The 22,683-nt window shown below is 38.8% G+C and overlaps 2 protein-coding genes across 3 annotated transcripts in view; one reads left to right on the plus strand and one right to left on the minus strand.

Moving 5' to 3' along the window:
• The window catches only part of LOC144477159 (uncharacterized), a 198,794-nt gene that overhangs the window by 61,059 nt on the left and 115,052 nt on the right, over nucleotides 1-22,683 (minus strand). The gene's annotated exons all lie outside the window — the stretch shown is intronic.
• LOC144477102 (facilitated trehalose transporter Tret1-like) lies at nucleotides 11,676-22,222 on the plus strand. 2 transcript variants are annotated; one of them, XM_078194563.1, is made up of 3 exons: nucleotides 11,676-12,006; nucleotides 18,224-18,355; nucleotides 19,409-22,222. In XM_078194563.1, exons 2-3 carry the CDS (start codon nucleotides 18,286-18,288, stop codon nucleotides 20,734-20,736), a joined length of 1,398 nt encoding a protein of 465 aa, XP_078050689.1. In that variant the 5' UTR covers nucleotides 11,676-12,006; nucleotides 18,224-18,285; the 3' UTR covers nucleotides 20,737-22,222. The 2 variants fall into 2 exon arrangements, with proteins under 2 accessions (XP_078050689.1, XP_078050690.1); XM_078194564.1 differs by lacking the exon at nucleotides 11,676-12,006 and adding an exon at nucleotides 13,183-13,201.

Below are 22,683 nucleotides of genomic sequence, written 5' to 3' on the forward strand. Positions count from 1 at the left end.
ATTTATTCTAATATTCGGTATATTATTAGAATAGAACTTTATTCGAAGAATTTATTCGATATATTATCGAGATAAAATTTTTATTCGAAGAATTTATTCAGGAAATTTTCGAAATTTTGTTTGAAAGAAACAGTGAACATTGAACGATTAAAATTTTATTCCACACATTTAATCGTACAATTTATTCCATATATTATAAGAGTACAATTTTATTCGAAGCATTTATTCAATGTATTATCCGAATAAAATTTCATTCGGAGAATTTGATAGATTCCAAGAACTTATTTGAAACATTAGACGATTAAAGTGTCGTTCGGAAAATCTAATCGTAAAAGTTATTTTTTATATTATAGAAAGACTATTTTTGTCTGTATTTCCTCTGTCAAGTGGACAATACTGAAGTAATCCAGTTACATCCAAAACCGAACTAACATGCCACTCGCCTAAACTCGAGCAAAGATGCGAGGAGCCAGCAGAAATTCCGATTTTCCAGTTCAATCTAACGCTTTCGCTAATAGAAAAATGTCACTTGACCTTTTCAAGAGTTGATTTCATATTCAAAAGGATGCATATTGTTATCGATCTCTGTTTTGACGAGCCAGTTTTTTAAACATCAAAAAACGTTTCGATATTTGACTGTCGCAAATAAATGGACCAGCTGTGGCAGTATTATTGAGAAACAATTAACGGGGTACTATATGTATATATGGGTTTCTAATTACGCAGATATTAATGTTCATGCATTGTCCTGAGTGTTAAAATTGATAGCAGTTGCCCATTATCGTTTAACAAGTGAATCCGAAGTAGGTCGCGTCCCTTAGGTCTGAGATTGACTTATTATCCACCATATTATGGTACCAAATGGATAGTAAGTATCCCCAAAGTGCAGGCAGCAAGATGATGCTGCATTTTTCAGTAATTAAAACTATAATTCGAACTATAACTCGTGTTCTATATTTCAACACCCGTGGACTATGTTGAAAAGTCGATGTCTGTGAGGAAAAAAAATATTTAAACGACCGAAAGCTATGATTAAAAATAAGAAAGATTCCATCAGGGTAGAATAGCATATCTTCATTCGATGACTTAGACATTTTAATATTAGGTTGCTTGAAAATTCATTTGAAACATTTTCTAATTCAATGCAACGAATTCTACGAAATGTCAAATGAAGCAATGTAATATATGATCTCTGAACAACTTAATATATAATCTCTTAGCAATCTGTTATATAATTTTTGAGCAACCATATATATAATCTCTGAGCAATCTAATACATAATCTCTGAGCAATCTAATACATAATCTCTGAGCAATCTAATATATAATCTCTGAGCAAGCTAATATATAATCTGTAAGCAACTTTATATGTATATAATTTCTGAGCAACCTAATACATAATTCACCCGAAAACAATTTATTAAATTGTTCAAAAAATTCATTCCACATTTCATAGAATTCATCTCCATCAATTCATATAATATATATAAAAACGAAATTTCCGGACAACTTGATACAGTCAAATGTAGACAATATTCTATAGTTTAGACAGTTTAAAAGCGCGAACCTAATCACGATAATAGAGAACGGCGACCCAGGTTTCTCATAGATCTAATTGATCCAATGACGCAAAAAGTTAGAGCAAGGTTTTCTAAGCTCTAGTCCGCTTCAGCATCCGCGAATGAGCCTGTAGCAGGTATTAAAGTTGAAAGCAGTCGGAAAGCTTCATCTAGCAGGCGAATCCTATGTAGGTTATGTCCCACAGGTGCGGTGTGTCTTTCCGTGGCCGAAGTCGCCTACTCTAATGCTGTAAAGTTGTATATACAATTTGAAACTTTACAGGGTCACGGGTTATTCGAGACAAGTGCAGGCACACTTCGTAAACGACGGCTTGAAGGCATCGCCCAGGATTGGTTGGACATGCTTTCATCATAAGAATGTTAAGAATCTTTCACGCGATGATTTTCAAATAAAACAATATAAAATTGAAAGTCCACTGCTGAGAGTATTTCAAACTATTCCTGAACGATGTCTTTAGCCTTTTGCACTATAATAACGACTTGTGATAAAGATTTCATTCAAGATCTACTAAATATAAGTATTATCAATTTCTTTTAAATTGGTATAAAATACTTCCGAATTTCGTTTGAGAATTAATAATTCATTAAAGATGATTATATATTGAAAAAGATATACAGACCTATAGAGCATTTTTTAGAAATGTTTTCAATTACGTCAGGTTATTTATAAAGCGTTTTTACAATAATTCCATGTAAAAGGTAACCCCTAATAAATATCATGTTGACAACAGACTACATATACAGATTTAAAAATATCTTAAAGCCTGAATATTCATCGCTCCTAGTACGATATACGAACGTCTTGTGACCATCGAAAGTACGAAAAGGAAATTATAATTTATTGCGCAGTATATCGCGAACTCGAAACACCCAATATTCGAGGATATCTCCGATTGGTGGACGGCAGCGTGGACTCTGCCAAACGTTGTTCACCGAGGTGGATTTATGTTCCATCAAACGGTCCAGATTTTTACGCGTTTTCCTTTGTTATTTGGAGTCGCAGCGTTCCGCTGGCGAAACACTCGCGCGGATCGATCCCGTCTTGCATCGGCGCGTAAGAAAATTGAAATTTCGTTTGGCGATGTGTGCGGAACAACGTGCTCGACGGGCGCGTACACACGGCGGGTATCGCTCAGAAACCAAAGTTAGAGACTGGGCAGACTGAGAGCGACCGGCAAACACTCGAAACACACGCCAACTGCAGCACGCTATTCTGCTGGACTGGACTCGCAGCGTCGCTCGTGGCAATTACGATGTGCGATTGGTTCAAGGTCGCCTGTGCATCAGCCCGGTCTATGTCATAATTCTTGTTCAGGTTGGGCGAATTTCGTTCCGAATCGTATCTGCACTCGAAAAGTTTTCCGAGAACGTCTATTAGCAACGCAAACACGTTTATTCCAAAGGCAAATTGCAATTCTCATTGCTAGACTGAGGCTCTTTGTGCATTTATCATATTTTCTGAAATGAAATCTTGCATATCTACCCCTTGCACTATGACGAAGAGTCAAACTGAATATTCTAAATCGAAACGAAATTTGATTCCTCTGTTATCGAAGTTTGCGAATTAAAATATATCAGGGAAATGATTATGGAGAAAGAAGTGCTAGTATATTTTATTTATTTATTTATTTACTTATTCATGTATTTATTTTATTTACTTATTCCTGTATTTATTTTATTTACTTATTCGTTTATTCTTAGTACAAGAAGTAAATAGAACGTGATAATGTTCTAATTTCAGACAGTGAAAGACATTTATTTTTGTCATCATGTTTTTAGGAGGTAATACAAATTATAATTTCAGCTTTTGATAATTTCAATGTTAATGATTTCGAATGTTTTCGTGTGCATAATATTCTTCACTAATTCTTTAGAATTATTTAATTATCAGTACACAATTTTTTAGAATTATTTAATTAAATAATTATATATAATTCTATAGAGTTATTTAATTAAATAATTATATATAATTCTATAGAGTTATTTAATTAAATAATTATATATAATTCTATAGAGTTATTTAACATGTTGACGCCGGCGCCGTATTCACGATTTTCTCTGTGAATCGACGCCCGAAATTTACAAAAATTAAATAATTATTTTACTATTGAATATCTGTTTATAATGTTCAGATAACATAACATAAACCTATTTCGTAGTATCTATTTTGTGAAATGCAAGCAAAATAAACAAATGTACGCAGCCCACGGGTCTGACACGTATCACCCACCAGTGGTTCAAGCCGTCGTCAACGTGTTAATCATCATTGTTCAGTTACCAGCTCTTCGTCTCACATGAGAAAGCACCTTGAAACTGCCGACCACACTAAAGATGAAGTTTCAAAAGTAAATGGTTAACCGTGGTGACAAATGTGCATCTATCGATTAAGCATCGCTGAAGTTCGATCGAAGAAACGCGAGAAGATCGCTAAATCCTTGTGGAAGCGGATTCCTCAGCGATCTATCTATAAAACAGAAAACTAATCCCCGGAGAATTTCGTTTAATCTCCCATCCATCGATGTTGTAAATCTCAGCGATGCTCGAGATTACATGCAGCGTGGTCCTGATAAAGGGCAAGTAGTCCGGCGCATCGAGAACGATAAATAAATTATTATTGAACAACTGCGCACTTTCGTCTTCGAAAGACGTTCTTCGTCGACGAATCCCGCTGTATCTTTCCAACTGACCTCTGCTTATAAGTTTTTCTCTTAATTAGCAGCGGATCGCGAACTTTCCCGAAGATCTTCGAAACAAAACAGAACGGAAGTTCGAACGAAACTTTCATCAGATTTATACGTCGCTCGCGACTTGTTCGAATATTTCTTAATTTTTCTACATAAATATGAAATTACAGGAAGTTCTGGATTTCAGAAGTTTATAAAATGATGAGAGCGGTAAGAACGAATTTCAAAGAGTAAATCTATCGCAATAATTTGAGAACACTCCTGTATTCTTCGTAATTTATTAGAATTAATAATAAAAGAGATACGTTTTTATTTCACTCGCATTTAACACAATTTACTTGGAGAATTTTTATTTCGCACAACGATCCGCTGTTTTCTGATTGCATTAAAGAGTAGCCTCGCTGTCGAATCTTCCTTGATATTTTGTAATTCGATATCTCGTAACTACGGTTGATTTTTTTCTTAATGCTATTTCTTAAATTAATAGTAAATAATATGTAATAAACATTTAATAATAGATGATAATCATTAAATAGTAGATAATAATCTTTATCAGTAAAGCCTATGATTTCCTTCAATTGAAATTCTGCATTTAACAGAGGCAGCTTAAAAATTAAGTTAAGGCGGGTCACTTGGCCATAAAATTGTTTTGAAAATTTCAAGAATGTGCTACAGTAGAAATTCATTTGTATGATCTCCGTGGGAGACGATCAGTTTATATAACAAAGTAGATCCATCGAATAAGAGTAAGCTGATCATCCCCACATCTTATAACTTCTCGCTCAAACAATCGGAGTTTGCGTTCAGATAAAGGGATTTAACCAAACAAACAAAAGAAAACGCTCTGGAATTACAGATGTTTATGTTCGCAATACTTAAGTGTCTACATAATCGCAGTAATGCTCGATGAGCGTTCAAATAATAGAACTTCGGCGGAAGTTGACTAGACCGGACATTTACCCAACACTTCGTTCCAGTAAATGGAGATCAGACAAGTGGAGTTCTACAGTATTTTCTTAAAATTGTCTAACGAGTGGATCCTCATTGCTCGCAGATTTAAGTCAGAGTAATTCACAGATTCAATTCAGAGTAACTCACAGATTTGACCCAGAGTAACTCACAGATTTAATTCAGAGAAACTTAGAGATTTAACCAAGAGTAACTCACAGATTTAAGTCAAAGTAACTCACAGATTTAACCCAAAGTAACTCACAGATTTAACCCAAAGTAACTTAGAGATTTAACTCAGAGTAATTCACAAATTTAACCCAGAGTAACTCTCAAATTTAACTGAAAGTGACTCACAGATTTAACTCAGAGTAACTCACAGATTTGACCCAGAGTAACTCATAGATTTAATTCAGAGAAACTTAGAGATTTAACCAAGAGTAACTCGCAGATTTAAGTCAAAGTAACTCACAAATTTAACCCAAAGTAACTTAGAGATTTAACCAAGAGTAACTCACAGATTTAACTCAGAGTAACTGAGGGATTTAACCCAGAGTAACTCAGAAATTTAACTCGAAGTGACTCACAGATTTAACCCGGAATAACTCACAGATTTAACCCAGAATAACTCACAGATTTAAACCAGAATAACTCACGGATTTGACGCAGAGTCACCCATAAAAACCCAGAGTAACTCAGAAATGTGACACAGAGCCACCCAAAAAAACCCAGACTAATCACCCGCAAATTCAACCTAGAGTCACCCACAAATTGAATTCAGAAGTCACCTACAAATTGAACCCATCATCAGTCAAGTCACCCAAAAAATTAGCGAGAAATAGCAGCTTCGGAAGAAAGAGACGAATCGGCAGAGACAGAGAAGTCAGAAGGTACGAAGATAAGTACTCACGCGACCCGTTATCATTATCCGTCCCGCTGCCAGATTTCGCGTCGAGTCCTTTTCAACGTCCGAGCAGCCAGTGCTTTTTACCTTCGGGGAGTGATAGCTTTCGAAACGTTACATTATACACGGGGAACTGGGTTTCTCTGCCGGATCGGTTCATCTTCGCTTCCTTTGCGGGTCGGGGCGCGCGTTAGGAGGAAGGAAGGAAGGAGATAACGGGCACGTAGGACGAGCCAGAGGGAAAAGAAGGCCGCGGCGACGATAAAGATGAAGGAGCCGGAACCAGGATGAAAGAACCGGAACGAAGGAACGGGGGGAAAAAACACAACCGCGGGGCCGAGTATACACGACGTATTATCTATACGGGACGAGTTTATGAGCGCCAACCCTCCCCGCGTCGACCATCGCGTTCCCCCGGCGTGTCTCGTTGTCTCCTTAAAAGTAAAATGTAATCCCCTCGTGTTCACGACTTTCCGGAGTGTCGGTATCTTCGGGATATACTCGCGCGAGAGGCGCGCGGAAAAAATTATGCGCGCCGCCGCGCGTGAAAAAGTAAATCGAAGCACGGGAAGAATGTTCGGCTGCGAAACCACCAGGAAAATATTGATTCGACGGACCCCTGAAATTGAGCCTCGCACCTGACACGATAACTGTTACAGGAGACAGTTTAAAAGTTATTGCATAAGAATTAATTGCATTCATTTAAACGAGCTTTGCGAGCAGTAATCGCTGTTGTGATTGATTAAAATCTTTCTTTCCTGTAATAACTATTGTTAACGAAGGAAATTTAATTTAATTGCAATGACTTGTTCGAAGGAGCCGAATTTGTTCTCATTATTAACAATCATTGCAATAATAAGAATACAACAGCAAAATAATTTTGTTGATTACTGATATAACCCGAAGCTTTTTCTGGATAATTAATCATAGACAACTTTACTAACTTTAATATTTATCAAGTATTGATAATTAATACTGATTTATCGACAAAATAAATTTGTAATTTGTATATAGTTAAATATTGTTAATCATATACTTTATTTCTCACATGCTTCTATTCATTACTCACATGGAACAAATTAGCAAGCAATCGCGCAACAGGAGAACACCGGAAATACTGAGTGACGTGAGACATAATTGCTATGGAAATTATGTGGGAAATTTAAAGTGAAAGTAAAATCGTGCGGATATATGGGCCGACCCTATATTATCAGAGTAACAGTGCTGTAAGTAGAGACAGTCAGTAGATGGTCAGACACAGAGTAGCTTGACGTACAGTCCGAGCTATGCTAATTCAATGACGTTGTAATTCAATTTCGCGATTTAATTACATTTTATTTTAATTGCATAGTAATTCTATTATATTGTACTTCAATAACATTGTTTTTCAATTATTATATAATTGAATTACTATGTATTTAAATTGCATAGCAATAGAATTATATCAATATTTAAATTATATAACAATTTAGTTGTATTGTATTTAAGTTACAGAGTAATTGAATTATATTGCATTTAAATTACATAATATAATTATATTGTATTTAAATTACATAGTAATTGAATTATATTGTAGCTCAATTCCATTATGTTTCAATAACAATCTGTCTCCAATTCATGCAAATCAAATGAATCGCTTTTTCAAAGATCGACGAATCCCACTTCGATAATAGAATCTCATATAAGAATGTGCATCCCTGACATTTCTATCAATGTTGTATGAAAATAACCATAACAGTTCGCACGGCGCCGCTTCTTCTCCAAATGAGAGAATTTTTCCTTAAAATTAGAGAACGATAAGGATTGAACGCGATTATTGTTGGAGAGAATTTACAAAACCGTGTTCCTTGTTTGACATTTTAGGGAAAATTCGACGAACGTCGTAAAGCATGAAGAATGTTCTTCGGAAGGATTAATAGTGCGACACTGCTCAGCATAACCCAACGAAATTACACAGAAGTTCCAGCGTAAAGCGAATGAAGGAAGTAGTATTTCGTGTACGACAGCGAAATGGCTTTCTGTCCGCGATAAAAGGCTCGTTAAACTCGTCGATCGTCCCTCAAGTAGAGGAGACAGTGTAAATGAATGATCGAGACAGAAATCAGTGTAGTTGCTTTTACGATGTGTTAAATTAGAATGTGACGCATCGGCGTGTCTCTGCTTCAAACCATTCATGCGGTTTTCCTTCAAATTACAACTGACATAGATATGTTTATTACCTTTTAAACAGAGTCTGAAAAAGGAACACACTCGATAATATTAATAATAATATCATTGTAATAAATTAGAATTTAAAATATTATTATGATGAATTAAAATGCGGCGTATTGACGTGTCTTTACTTCAAACCATTCAAGCGGTTTCGTTTCGAATTACAGCTGACGTAGATGTGTTTATTACCTTTTAAACGGTGTCTGAAAAAGAACACACTCAATAATATTAATAATAATATTATTGTAAGAAATATACTCACGAAAAACGATACTCATTATTATTATTCATTTTTACTAACAATGGTATCTATTTCATCATTCTGTTACGTTTCATTATAAAATCACCGCTACAATATTACGAATTTCGACAAATTCATTTTTACATTTTTGATATTAATTTCTTTTTTCCAAGAGACCTCGCACGTACCATTATTCTTCCTGACTTTATCCTGTGTGTATAAGACCGTAGCTATATTTGAGCATCCCTTCGAATTTTCTATGAATATATTTCGGGACAGTGTTTTGAAATTTATTCGATGCCCTAACATAGCTTGCTATGGGAAAGAAAAGGCGCGTGACGCGTCGATAGTCATCGATAGCAGTACCCTATTACTAAACAACCAAATACCATAAGCAGCCAAATCTGAAGAAACTGAATAATTCTGAATAATCTTTATTCAATTAAATTATTATTTCAATTTTTACTATTTTCATTTTCAAAACAAAATGAAGCTACATTCAGTGCTAGCGATATTTATATTTTGTAATCTTGAAAAAAGTTACTTTACAACGATTATGAATAATATTCCTCAGCACAGTCATCCGGGGACTGTAGATTCTCATGCAAATTTCCGTTTTTAAAAACTGGAGGAACTTTGAAGTAGATAGAAGCTTATTGTCTCAGTCAACATTTCTACAGCGTTAGGAAGAATGCAGCAGAAGCTCCAGCATTCGAAGATCGCGTCCGCACGTTCTGCCACCCGGATATTAAACTATCCCCACTGTGTTCTAGCATGGTAATGTTGTCGAACTTATTAAAAAGTTTATCGCAAAACAGACCATGCGGCGATACTGATATGAAACTCGTAAAACAGCGAGGACCATTGCGTTCTACTTTATTTTAACCACCTACTTATTTTGCAACATGTGAGCAATCTCTCGGAGCGTATACAACTTCGTTAAATATCGATAGCTTCGTTAAAAATATCTTGTCTGTCAACGAATGTGTACAGAATTCTTATTAAAAAGTAAATCATGATCAGCTCTCTAAACACAGCGTTCGACAAAATTTTAATCGGGCGACGGGTAAATTATATTCGACACTATCGAATAAATATCCAATTCGCATACGAATTTATCTAGATTAAAATTTATCCAAATAAGGTTTCATTCGAATTTACTAAACGCCGATTTATTGAACACCATAATTTAATAAACACCGTTAGGATCTCCACTTCATTCTGAAAGTAACGCTTTCTTCAACGAAACAAGATTGCTCCTTCGTCATATTTCGACAAAATAATTGACGAGATTCGAAATTCGAATAAAGTTGCATCGTCTGGTAGAGTAATGGAGGCGGTATAGATTTCGCTACAAAGTAATTAATGAGGAATCGAATTCCCATGAAGATCCGTCATGTAGTAATACACTAGTTATTAATACTTGCAGACGCAAATCTTTGCACAGATCGAACCACGATATAATTAACGCGAATCCCAAGCTTGAAAAATTTTCATTCGCTAGTAATATAATAGTTATTGAGATATAAATCTATTGTTAATAGTTACAGACGCAAATCTTTGCACATATGGAACCACGAAATGATTAACAAGAATCCAAGCTTGAAAAATTTCCATTAACTAGTAATACAATAGTTATTGAGATATATATCTATTATTAATATTTGTAGACGCAAATCTTTGCACAGATGGAACCACGAAATAATTAACAAGAATCCAAGCTTGAAAAATTTCCATTCACTAGTAATACAATAGTTATTGAGATATATATCTATTATTAATATTTGTAGACGCAAATCTTTGCACAGATGGAACCACGAAATAATTAACAAGAAACCAAGCTTGAAAAATTTCCATTCGCTAGTAATACAATAGTTATTGAGATATAAATCTATTGTTAATAGTTACAGACGCAAATCTTTGAACAGATCGAACCACGAAATATTTAACAAGAATCTCAGTTTGAAAAATTGTCATTAACTACTAATACAATAGTTATTGAGATGTAAATCTATTACTAATACTAAAAGGCAGAATGGCCGAGGGTGCGAGTCGTAAAATACAGAATAAATGAGACAGATCTTTACAAAGTGTTTGGGCAACATCTAGTGATCTGAGATCATTGTGTAGGTCCCTAGAAGTCCTGCGTGGTCGAAAGATAAAGCGTGAGCGTGTGAGATGGAAATAAGGAAATAGAGAGAATGAGCAAGAATAAGACATAGTGTGAAAGAGCATATGCAAGAGAGAGATAATGGTGAGATAATGAGAGAAAAGACTATAAAAGTAGAAGGGTCGACGGAAAGATCAAGGCATTCATGAGAGAACCGTCGCCCTGCAAAGTTGTACATTGTCGTAGTCGTTGTCGTGAATATAGTTGTTGCGTTGCCGTTGTAAAGTATAGTTGTCGTCATTATTATTGCGTTATCGTTGTTGCTTAAGTCGTAGGAGGTGGCTGGACGATATTACCAATAAACTGTTACCGTTATCGTTATTCAACGTTGTTTGTCGCGTTTGTTACATTACCACGGAGTTTCCTAGAATTTCCAAACAATAATCCCTACACTAGTTATTGAGACATAAATCTCGACATAAATGTTCGCACGGGTTTGCTGCAAAATAATTGGCAAGTCTCCGAATTTCGTATTAAGATCTATCGCCTACGAATACACACCAGTTGTTGCTACCTCTAGACAGAAAGATCGCGCTTAGATCGCGCCGCGAAATAATTGACAAGAACCGCGATATGAAAAATTTCCACCGTCTAGTAATACGTCAGCTGTTGCTACATCCAGCCATAAATCTTCGCGCGGACGAAATAATTGGCAAGATTCCGAATTTGCGCGACGATTCGTTGGCCATCGATATAACGGGTGTTGCCACCTCTGGGTAGCGGTCTTTGCCGAGATCCGATCCAACGTTTGTCGAAGACAAGCCGTTCGGGCGACGAGAAGAGAAGTACAAGGGGCCAGAGCTTTGCACGGAGTTCAACACGCGTTGTTCGCAGCCAGCGTCGCGTCGCGTCGCGTCGAATTGACTTTCGAAGTTTGATGGCTGGCATTCCCCGCTCGTATCTTGCTCGCGCCCGGTGTCGATGTAAATCAGGGCTAACTGTTGCGACGCGTACCGCCAATGCTTCCCGCGTTTTCCGCCGATGCCAGTTATTTGGCGTCCCCGAGGGCAGCCCGACGCAATCTAGCAACTTCAATATTTGATACGTATGGCCGATTGCTCGGCCCACCGGTCTTCGAGCCAGTTCAGCAGCGCCGCGTGACTTGGTGACGTGCAAGTTGGATTACTCACCCTCGGGAACCGTATAATTGAATTTCACCGGGCGTGCTTATTATCGACTACGACCGGCGATCCGATCGAGGACTGACTGACACACGGGTTCCCGGAGAAGAAAAGCCGGGAGCGCCGGAACAAGCCGCGCGGCGTTCAGGTGAGAACGGGAACCAAGTGCTGTGTTTGATCGCGAGTTCTCCGGATTGTTTGCTCGATGCCCGGGCCCCCGGTTGATCGAGCCCTGATTTACGATCCTGTATCGTGTCGGACGTTTTTATTGCTCGCCGGTGCCTACCGAGTACTTCATTCTCGTTGCCATTCCGCGCGCGGCTCCAAATCGGTTATTCGAATTCCCGAATGATCAGACGCGATGAATAAAGCAGCGGAGCCGATTACTGTGGTGCAGCCGATTACGATGACTGATTTGACTTTTGTTGACGTATTAAATTCACCACTGGGTTTACGGGTCCCGCAAGAATGACGAGTCACTGGTTTTTTAATTCACGATTCTTCAGTTTGTGAAGATACATTTATTTGTGTTGTTTATTCAGTGGATGCGTTTTACTTTTGGCAAATGTTACAACGACAGTTGTTAAAAATTCGAATAAATGTCTTATTGTTACTTTTATATAGCAATATAAAACTGCTTCTAGTGCTCCGTTAATTAATTATGCGTTTGGTAAAATTAAAAATGTCAAAGACAGTAGCCTTTAAAATAGCACGAAAATTACTTCGATTTCTTGATATTGAATTCGAGAGATTTTCTGTGAGGCAGGTGAAAAAGTAAATCTTTCTCGAGAAAATATAATGTTAACTGTATCGTTCATACTTATTTATATTACTGGAACCCAAAGCAGTGATTACCCTTTCGAATTATTTTTGGTACTTTAAATTCTGTTTTCTACATTTTCGTTACAAGTTCACATAGGAGATTCGAAAAAACATTTTTTCAACCAACTGCAATATTTAAAAACGATTTTTTAGCCATTGCCTAGTACATGCATCAATCCTTTTAACAGCTTAAAAATATTTAGATCACTTGACCCAGTCCTAAACGAATCATTCCAATTTAAACGATGTACGAAAATGCTTTTGACCGACTGTAACTTATCCGTTGGTATTATTTGAATCGTGAAATGTTCAACGATTGTTCGATTCGGCTGATTTACGGCGAACGCATTTGTATATTGCGAGCGTGCCGGCCCCGGGAAAACCGTGCGTAACTTTTCGAACGATTATGAAAGCCGGGGTACACTGACCGGACAGTGTCCACGTTGGAACTTGAACCGCGTCCTGGAAGCAGAAATAAAAATATATTGTACGCGCCGCGACTGGAAGGATTTCCAGAGCAGGTGAGCAGCCGGTATATTAATGTTTTCCCGGAGTAATTCCGCGCCCCTTGCCAGAGACCGTGCGTCGAGTGCATTCCGGTATGCAGTTTGTTAACAATACACGAATATTTCACGTTCCCAGACGGAATGCTATTCGGCCCCGCGACACATAAATCTTATAAGCTTTCGACTATGCAAATATGTACGATTCTTTTCTCTTCGACAATTGCAACTGCTGCGAAGATATCGGCATCGACCACCCAGTCGACGAAACGACACCGCTTCGCGACGAAATTCCTGCTCCATCGTTCAGGAAGCAGGAATTTAACCTCTTAGGCACGGCGCGCCATTATAGCGGCTTTCGCGGATGTTTCGTACTAATTGTATTATTAATTATTAAAGTATACGATTAAAGTGAAAATGTATATGTACGATACACTGAGAAAAGAATATATATGGCTAATAATATATATATCTATAACAAAAAAAATATATATTGATATTCATTATAAATATATAAAATATATATATAAATATATAAAATATATTAAATATATATATTCATTATTAGAGTATACGATTAAAGTGAAAGTGTATATGTACGATGCACTGAGAAAAAAAAAAATATATATATATATATATCTATAACAAAGAAAATATATATATTGAGAAAAATGGTAATTTAGTTATGAAAAATTTCATGCGCGCAAAATCCAGCCGTGCCTAAAAGGTTAATTATTGTAACGTTGCGACGATAGTAGACAGAATTTTGATACCATTTAATACGTCCAAAAGCATAAAACTTTATTAGATATATAAAAGTGTTGATCCGAAAAAAATTTTGTAAAATATTAAAATTACCTTTAATTGTAACAGGAATCGATATTTCGTACAGCAATATTAGAAATATTCGACATTACTCGGTAAACAATATTATCACGATATTAAATAATAATTGCAGTTCTACCGACATTCCGAATTCTTTGTTCATGCGTAATATTTCTTTCGATAATATTTAATTGGAAAACATCAATTTGTAATATTTCCTAATTAGATATTCACTTGTAGCATTTAATTAGGAAACGGATACAATGTTTGCAATGATTTCATAAACGAAACGTGTTAGTTATCTTGTTTCTCTTTAGAGTTCGATGACGGTGTCATCTAAGGAAACAAACACTGTGAAAGATGAGTACACAAAGTGGATACAATTACATCGTGTTAAAATTGATTTAATAAAACTGCTTAAATCTAGTGCGACAAATTTACTTTTGAACGCTATCGCGATATTAATTGAATTACGACTCCTTTCCGTGCCCGTCATTAAATTACGAGGAAAGCGGAATTGTGATTTCGCGTCGGCGGATGGCACGAGTACGTGCATTCTAACGACCATCGATCCATTATATCACAAAACTTTGATCCGCTCATTAAAACCAGATAAACTTTCCAGTAGATTTTGGGAAATTAATCCAGTCCCCGCAGCTGTTTGTTAAATTTCAGTGCGAAATATCGTTGCAGAAAAAAAAATCATCGATGTCCCATCAAGTCGTTGTATTTCCAATAAAACTTAAATATTTACCGCCGTTGTGTTCTTTGCGGATTTATGAAATCCGCGGTAACGGTAAAATACAACGTTCACGAGTTACATTCTGTTTAAATAATACTACCGTCGGCAGTGGTACATCGTGTAATTAAAAGCTTACGCGTGAAACTTGTAACGCCGGCTATTAGCAGATTGAATTATTCCTTGGATCGTCTATCACGCCTAATCAAAATATAAGCACACGTTGTCGCGTGCTGTAGCGACACCGTGTCAACGAATCCGCGGTAAGCTGTATACATTATACGAACACCGAAGAACTAATTTAAATATAAATGTCCTTCATCCGTGCTGCGGCATAAACATAACACTACATTATTGTCGGATTTATTTATACCGTTGGTACACGTGTCGTTAGAACGTACTGGCCCGTCATACGTCACGTGTAATTTAAAAACACATCGGCAATACGACTTTACGCAATTTCTCTTAATTTTCCGATGACGGAAACGTCGCCGAGTATAAACATTTACCCCTTCTGTTTACTTCTAACCGTGGGTAATTTATACTGCGGAGCACGTGTCTTATCTTATCGCTCTAGACTGCGAGCATGAATTTTCATCGACAATCTCGAGAAACGCAAATCATATAGAAATTCCTTCCTTTTCAGAATGATTTGAACATATTACAAGTAATTGACACTAATTAATCGTTTTAACCTTTACGCTGTTTTGAATGTCGTTCGGTCAATTTTATTATTGATTCGTAAAATTTTTATAATAATACTAAGAAGAAGAAGAAGAAGAAGAATATGTTATAATAATAAGCTATTATAAGAAGAAAATTGTTACAGTAATAAGAACAATAGTAATAAGAATATATAAAAATAATAAGAATAATAACAATAACTTTGTTGTGTCGTATCGTTCGCCTCGTTGACGACTTAGATTTACGACCGTTAACGAAGGAAGGGTGTAAGTCTAACTCCGGAGAATCCGTTTATTTACACTTTGTACAGAAGTTATCTCGATATAATTGCCGTCGCGTTATATAATAGTGGAATGATTCCTTGATCTTGCTACCTCGGTGCAAGATCAATTCTAACTTGAGTCACTTGTTGCTAAAACGACTCCAACTTGCTGTTTTCGATGTAAAGACGATTCTGACTTGCTGCACTTGATGTACAAACGATTCTAATAATCTTATGTCGTGCTAGCCTTTAGGAAATCTCGGTTGCAGAAGGAATTTGGTGGAAGTGGAAAAATGTTTAAGGTAGGGATGGGAAGGAACTCTGTGGTAGGGGATGTTTTAGCAACGTTTGACAGGGATTTCCTCCAGGTCTGAATTTACCGTAAAAATAGCCGTCCGCCGAACGCTCGCGAGCCTGGCTTGGGCCTTCAGGCCTCTGTCCGCGGAGCCCTTTGGAAATCCCTGAGGTTTATGATGCCAGCGTTCGCTATTGAGACCGAGAACAAGAGATTGTAAACCGATGACCATGCGTCGCGCGAAATATTAAAATTACTTGATGGTTCGGTTCCTCAAAAATAGCTTTTTACCATTTCTAGCATCATAAACTGTAAATTGGCCTTCCTTGTCTGAATGCCGTTCTTGGGGCCCGATGTCCAGGACGGAACAAACTTTATTGATTAACAAATAATTCTTTGCTAAAATAAAAGACTAATATGCAAGAAATTAAACGTAAAAATTTCAATAGAAAACTCGAGAAAGGAAGATACGACTTAATTAGATTATGCGAGGGACGGATAAGCCTGTAATTTCCCGAAATAGAAACGGGGCGCGAAATTCGAAATCGTCGCCACGTCTACGCGAACGTTCGAACCTCCTGGCGGAGCATATTAAAAACATTTCGCTAATTAGTATACGCGCCGGTATCATTAATAAAATATTTAACTGGCGGAGTACAATCGATGTGCCGATATCGTTTAATTCAGTTCGCAACCCGTTCGTTGCGTTAACGCGTAACAAGTCGGATACGCCGGCCCCGCCTGGCTCTTATATTTTATTCAGAAAGACGAATAAAATAGCAGACTTCTTTGGTCAAATTTGCATACGGGTTGCGTGTACCAGCAACGACGTGATGTCACGCCGATAAGACCGGCGTAAACACAATTATCTTCGGCTTCGGGGCCCGAAAATATAACGAGCCCCACCTCTTTGGAATCTTTTGTGCTATATAAAGCACAGCTGCTATGTTATTATAACGATTTCACAGTCAAAAGTTGACTGTAGTTTGTACAATCGCGGCCTAACAAAAGTATGCACACATGGGCAGGTAATTTCTAATTGGTTTCGTTAATCTTCAGTTCGTTATCGTGCGCGACGGTTTTTACGATACGACCAATTGTTCAAATACGAAGGAGAGCCTTCGCTCGCCGAAGTCGAAGACGATCGTCTCTCAAAGTCACAAGGTCCATTGCGTCTTTAATCATCGTTGCTGTCGCGACGCGTATCTTCTCGCATCGTATCGTCTTATTGTACGAGTTTCGACCACGACCGATTTAAACGATGTTATTTTTCGAGGTAATCAATGCCATTTGTCGAGTTAAACGACCAAAGGGTATCGGCTGGCTTTCGTGGAAAAATCAACGTAGTTGTAGCGCTTTCAGTGACAATTCACGTGGTCTAGGCTCACTACCAGGCGCCAAGGGAACTGGGCAATTTATTTCTCGGTACAGTAAATTCTCTGCAATTGTTCCTCAACTTTTAAACAACAACGGACAATTTCAGAACAGGTGATACGATTATTCCAGTCTCCATGGCTCGTTTTTATAACTCTTGACAATCGGCGATTATAAAAATGTGCCGCGAGGTTCGAATAATCGTTCTCTCCTTCCCAAGTTGTCCACTTCTGTTTACAAGCTGATGGACAATTTGGAGAGAATTTACTGTATTTCCATAGAGTACGATGAGCGTTCTTAACATCAGACTGTCGACCCACTCCCATCTTTTCAATATCGACAAGCTTCTTTAATTGGTGAATCCAGTGTCCCACTGTTTAGTCAATTTTGGCGGAGGAGTTTGCCACCTGCACGATTCAGTTAATCGATGACTCTAATCGATATTAGAGTCTTGTCATCCGTCATTAAGAGCGTTGTTAGAATCTCGTGCGTCATTAAAACGTGATCGTTCATTATTGGACTATCGTTTGTCACAGTTTGGAAACACGCGTATTTATTTTAACTGCTTGAATCAGTTGTTCAACGGAAGACGTAAGTACTCGCGGGTACATAGTTGACATTATCCGCGGAACACGGTCGCGGTTCTCTTTCGAAACGCAACATCAGAATCAGTGCAATCAGTGTGGATGCAACGTGCACCGCGCGATTCTGCCTGCTCGCAAATACCATAACGCCACGTCTTAAATCTGTTTACGAGCAACCTGCCGACCGAAAACTCATCCGCACCACGGAAATGCAGAGCTCGCGTTATCTTATCAGCTCCGATGCTAATGTTCCCGTTTTTCTTCATATGTTGCGAAGGTATTCGTTTCTGATGCAAACAAGATTTTCGTCAGTCAGCTTGCACTTTGAGAGAGGTTATCATGGCGATGGAAATGGGTGAGCAGGTGTCCGTGAAAGTGACATGGCCGCAATGGATCGCTGGTATCGGAGGTAAACGAATCTAATCATTCTAATCAATATGAGCGCAGGCTTTGCTATCTAGCCGAGAACGCTGACGACGCTTCCTTTGTTCTTTTCCGCGATTTTCGCTACGTGTCGGGCAAAGTTATCCGACCTTGAAAGAGTCCTAGTGAATCGGAAGATATAATTACATTTCCTCGCGAAGCCTTGCCTCAATAAATTGCTATATAAATTACTATAATACAATTATAACAGTTTCTAAAATATAGTTGTCCATAAAAGTACCAGAAAATGTGAAAAATTGTGTGCTTTAGTTACATAATGCGGTGCTGATACGTCTATTTTGAAAATGACCTAAGCCCCTTTGTACTAAAATTGAGATGTTGAAGGGTTCGGGTTTAAAAAAAAATAAAAGAAATATACGTTTATAACACTAACATGTCACCCTGCTTAAACGTAGTCAAGAGACTCAAATCTACAATTCATGTTAAAATAATAGCAATTTAAAGCGAATAATGTACACGTTACTCAATCGACAGCGAAAAGTGGCGAACGGTCTTGTTTTCACTTTAAAAATAAACTGCTCATATTTCAAGATCATCGTTATCTTTTTAAGACAACGAAGGAGTATTTTTAATTACAGTAACTGGGCGGCGAACGACGCTCCAGCAGCGTCACGTGCAATTATTAATCTGTGACACGGCTATACCGATCGTTTCTTCCGACTGTAATGGTTAAGGTTTATTCCTACATTTTTCCACGAACAAGGCAGTGACATCTGTTAGAACGTCCCTAACTTCGCTATGAAAAATGTGTTGCGAAAAATAGAAAAATTCATGTCACAAATACATACGTGTAACACGAACCGACGCGTCGGACCTCCGACCAGCCACTTCAGTTTCGCGAGGCGTCGTAAAATCGGCGGAATAAAACCGTTAATAAGTAGAGTAAATACGGGAAGCGTGCTAAGTACCGGGAAAGATCGAAGAAAAACTCGCCTCTGCCGAGGAACTTCCCGTAATGTACTCTCCAGCCGAGTGGCTCAGTTCTCCGACAAACCATCGATTTCCAATTTGTCCGCAGTTTCGCTGCTACTGGTCCAAATCGGGTTCATGGGAGGCTGGTCGTCGCCGTACATCGAGGAACTAACGTCCGAGAAGTCTTCGTTCACCCTGTCCATGACGGAGCTGTCCTGGGTGATCTCTTTGCTGAACCTCGGCAGGCTGTTCGGCGCGTTCACGGGCTCGGTGTGCGTCAACTATTTCGGCAGCAAGACGACGCTTCTGATCATCAGCGTGCCGACGGCCCTGAGCTGGTTGTTCGTGATCGTGGCGGACAACGTATGGTGGTTGTACATGTCTAGGACGCTCGGCGGGCTGAGCTTGGGAATGGTGTACAGCAGTTTCTCGCTTTACCTAGGCGAGGTGGCCGATCCGAGCATCCGCGGGGCCCTGGTCTCTTTGGGCATGGCCGGTATACCGACGGGTAGTTTCCTGATGTGCGCGATGGGACCGTACTTGTCGATGACGGTATCGAGTGTTATCTGCTTGCTAGCCTGCTTGGCGGCGATGGTCCTGTTCTTCTTGCTGCCGGAGTCGCCTCACCACTTGATCAAAGTAAAACAGGACCAGAAAGCGAAGGCCTCGATCCAGTGGTACCAGCGCGACTGCGACGTGGAGCAGGAGTTCCAGTCCGTGAAGAAGTTCATCGACAGTTGCAGCGGACAGAGCTTCGTAGAGTCTCTGATGGAGTTTAAGCAGCCGTGCTACGTGAAATCGCTGCTCATCATGATAATGCTGATCGCGTACGGACAAATGTGTGGGATAAACAACGTGTTGTTCTACATGGAGACAATCCTGAAGGACGCCGAAGTGAGCGTGATAAACCCTGCGGTGGTAGTGATCATCGTAATGGGGGCCGGTATCTTCGGTTGCGGCCTGTCCACGATCCTAGTAGACAGGTGCGGCCGAAAGCTGCTGATGATCTCGTCCTGCATCGGCCTCGCGATAGCTCTCAGCTGCCTGACCATCGTGTTCCAGCTGCTGAGCTTCGACATCCGTTCGGAAGCGCTCGAAGGACTCGCGATCTTCGCGATGATCTTCCTCTACATCGCCGTGTTCATTGGCGTGCTTACAGTGCCTCCTGCGATCCTCGGCGAACTATTCCCGCCGCACCTCAAGTGCGTCGCTGCGTGTTTCGGTAGCTGCGTGGCTGGCATCACCTCGTTCGTCTCCACCCTGACCTATCTACCTCTGCTCGAACTGATGACCAGCCGGTTCGTCTACCTGTTCTACGGCTTTCTGCTGCTCACCGGAGTGCCCTTCGTGATATTCTGTGTACCCGAAACCAAGGGACTGTCCTTGCAAGAAATCCAAAGACGTTTAATGAAAATGATGTCCCCTCGGTCTTAGACGATTCTGTGCGATCGATCGCTTTACGTAAGCTAGCTTGTAAATACTTTATGTACAAAAGGTTCGCCGAATTTGTAAACGAAACACGATCTTCTTATTTATTCATCAACGTTTACCGCCCTGCGAAACAGGTCCCACCCGAGGCAATACGCGTACGCCGATACCCTCTATGATAATTAATAATTCCTTTTTATTTGTAGCAGACATCATTCGTCTCCTTATTCTAACTTGTTATTTAATTTTTTTAATTATAATAACGTAATAATTTCATAGTCCTCCAAAATGTGGAAGGACCAATTATGGATCCTGTTTAATTTTGTTGGTTGTGAAAATACGATTTAAAAAATTCAGCATCGTTTACGTCTACATGCGCAAAAAGAATTGTTCTAATACATCGATAACAGGACTTTAGAATATCAAATTCCGGCTACTTTTCTCCCATAAAGTGTACGCATGTGCTCGTCGTCGGATAAGGCCGACCGCGATCTCTTTTTTAAACAAATACGACATCGATCCGAACCGGAGAGCCGTATGATCTTTACGCTGGATCCTGAAAGCATCCTGTTCCTTCGTCAAAGCCCTCGGACCCGCAGATATTTCATCTGGAACGGGCGAAAGCGCATCACGGCGAACTTTCCGGCAAATCCGAAAAAAAAAGAAAGTCGATGGAAGGCCTCGGCCGATAATAAAAGGGGAGAGGTCGCGGCGGCTGTTGTTCTTTTAGCTTCCCATTCTTCTCTTAACCGAGAAACGATGTAGCTATTTCTCTTCGGGCCGGACGTACGCCGTCGCAACGTCCGCGATGGAACTCGGCCAGTTTCATATTTTACAAGACGATATTTCAGCCGGGCTGGCTACGCCAACAGGATCGAAGGTGCCCCCACGGTCCCATGGCGGCACTGCTGAAAATTGGATGCTACCCTTATCTCGTTCGGTTCATTGCTGATGGCGCCGCCGATGGCTCGTGTGCTTAACGTAGCACTGGTCGGACAACGCGTGCAATCTACTGCGACAGCTAATCTCACTATGGCCGCGGAATCTGATTCGTGACTACGAATCTCGTCAACCCGAAGCCCAATAATTTTGAATGCTGTCATACTGGTTTCAATTACTTATTGGTGTCGCGATACTCGATCGTCGCTTTTTCACGCGTTCGAACGACGCGTGAGTCGTGCATGGACGGAACTGGGCATCGTTTGAGCAAATGTTCGCGTAGATGATTGTTTAAATAGAAAATTACTTGCTATTAAGAAGTTTGCATTACAGAATTACCAATTATTTTAAATAAATTGGAATAACACTATTTCTTATTTGTAAATACAATTTCAATCGTTGCTTATTAGTTACCATTTAATTATACATTTTTTATTACTCGCTTGGTGTCGAGCATACGTCATAGTAAGAAAAAGATGCAAGTTTGTCGATAATAATAAATATATATTAAAACTTATTACACGACAAACGAAGCGAGATGGAAATTATCTATTATTACTCCATCTAAATTTGAATAAGAAAGAACAGTTGACTTCCAAAAGTAATGTAACAAAACATAGTATCTCTCCTTCCTTAAAATCTAAATAAAGAATAATATTTTATTTCCAAATGAGAAATGAATTATTTGCGGAATTACTGGGGAAACTTTTTATTTAAATATAAAATTTAATTATTATTTGGGAGAGAACGCTATCAACTCGAAAACTATGATCGAGTATTATGCGTTGAAGGAGGATACCATTTATAGCAGAAGGCAATCAAATGCAGTCTTAACTTACGTCGAAGATAAGAGATGATTAGAACACCGAGCTTCATTATTTTAGCCATGCTCGTACTCTAAGCAGAGCAACGAAGTACGCTAATAAATATAAATGAAGATAAAATAGGCTGTTGATATTTATGCAAATTACAATTCTCCGAGATTTAATTTTCCAAAATGAAATATGTTTGAGC

Source organism: Augochlora pura, chromosome 11 (genome assembly GCF_028453695.1).
Source record: "Augochlora pura isolate Apur16 chromosome 11, APUR_v2.2.1, whole genome shotgun sequence".
NCBI lineage: Eukaryota > Metazoa > Arthropoda > Insecta > Hymenoptera > Halictidae > Augochlora > Augochlora pura.

Coding starts and splice junctions, on each gene's coding strand:
- LOC144477102 (XM_078194563.1), top strand. CDS start 18,286: ATGGCGATGGAAATGGGTGAGCAGGTGTCCGTGAAAGTGACATGGCCG. Junction 18,356..19,408: donor ATGGATCGCTGGTATCGGAG/GTAAACGAATCT, acceptor ATTTGTCCGCAG/TTTCGCTGCTACTGGTCCAA.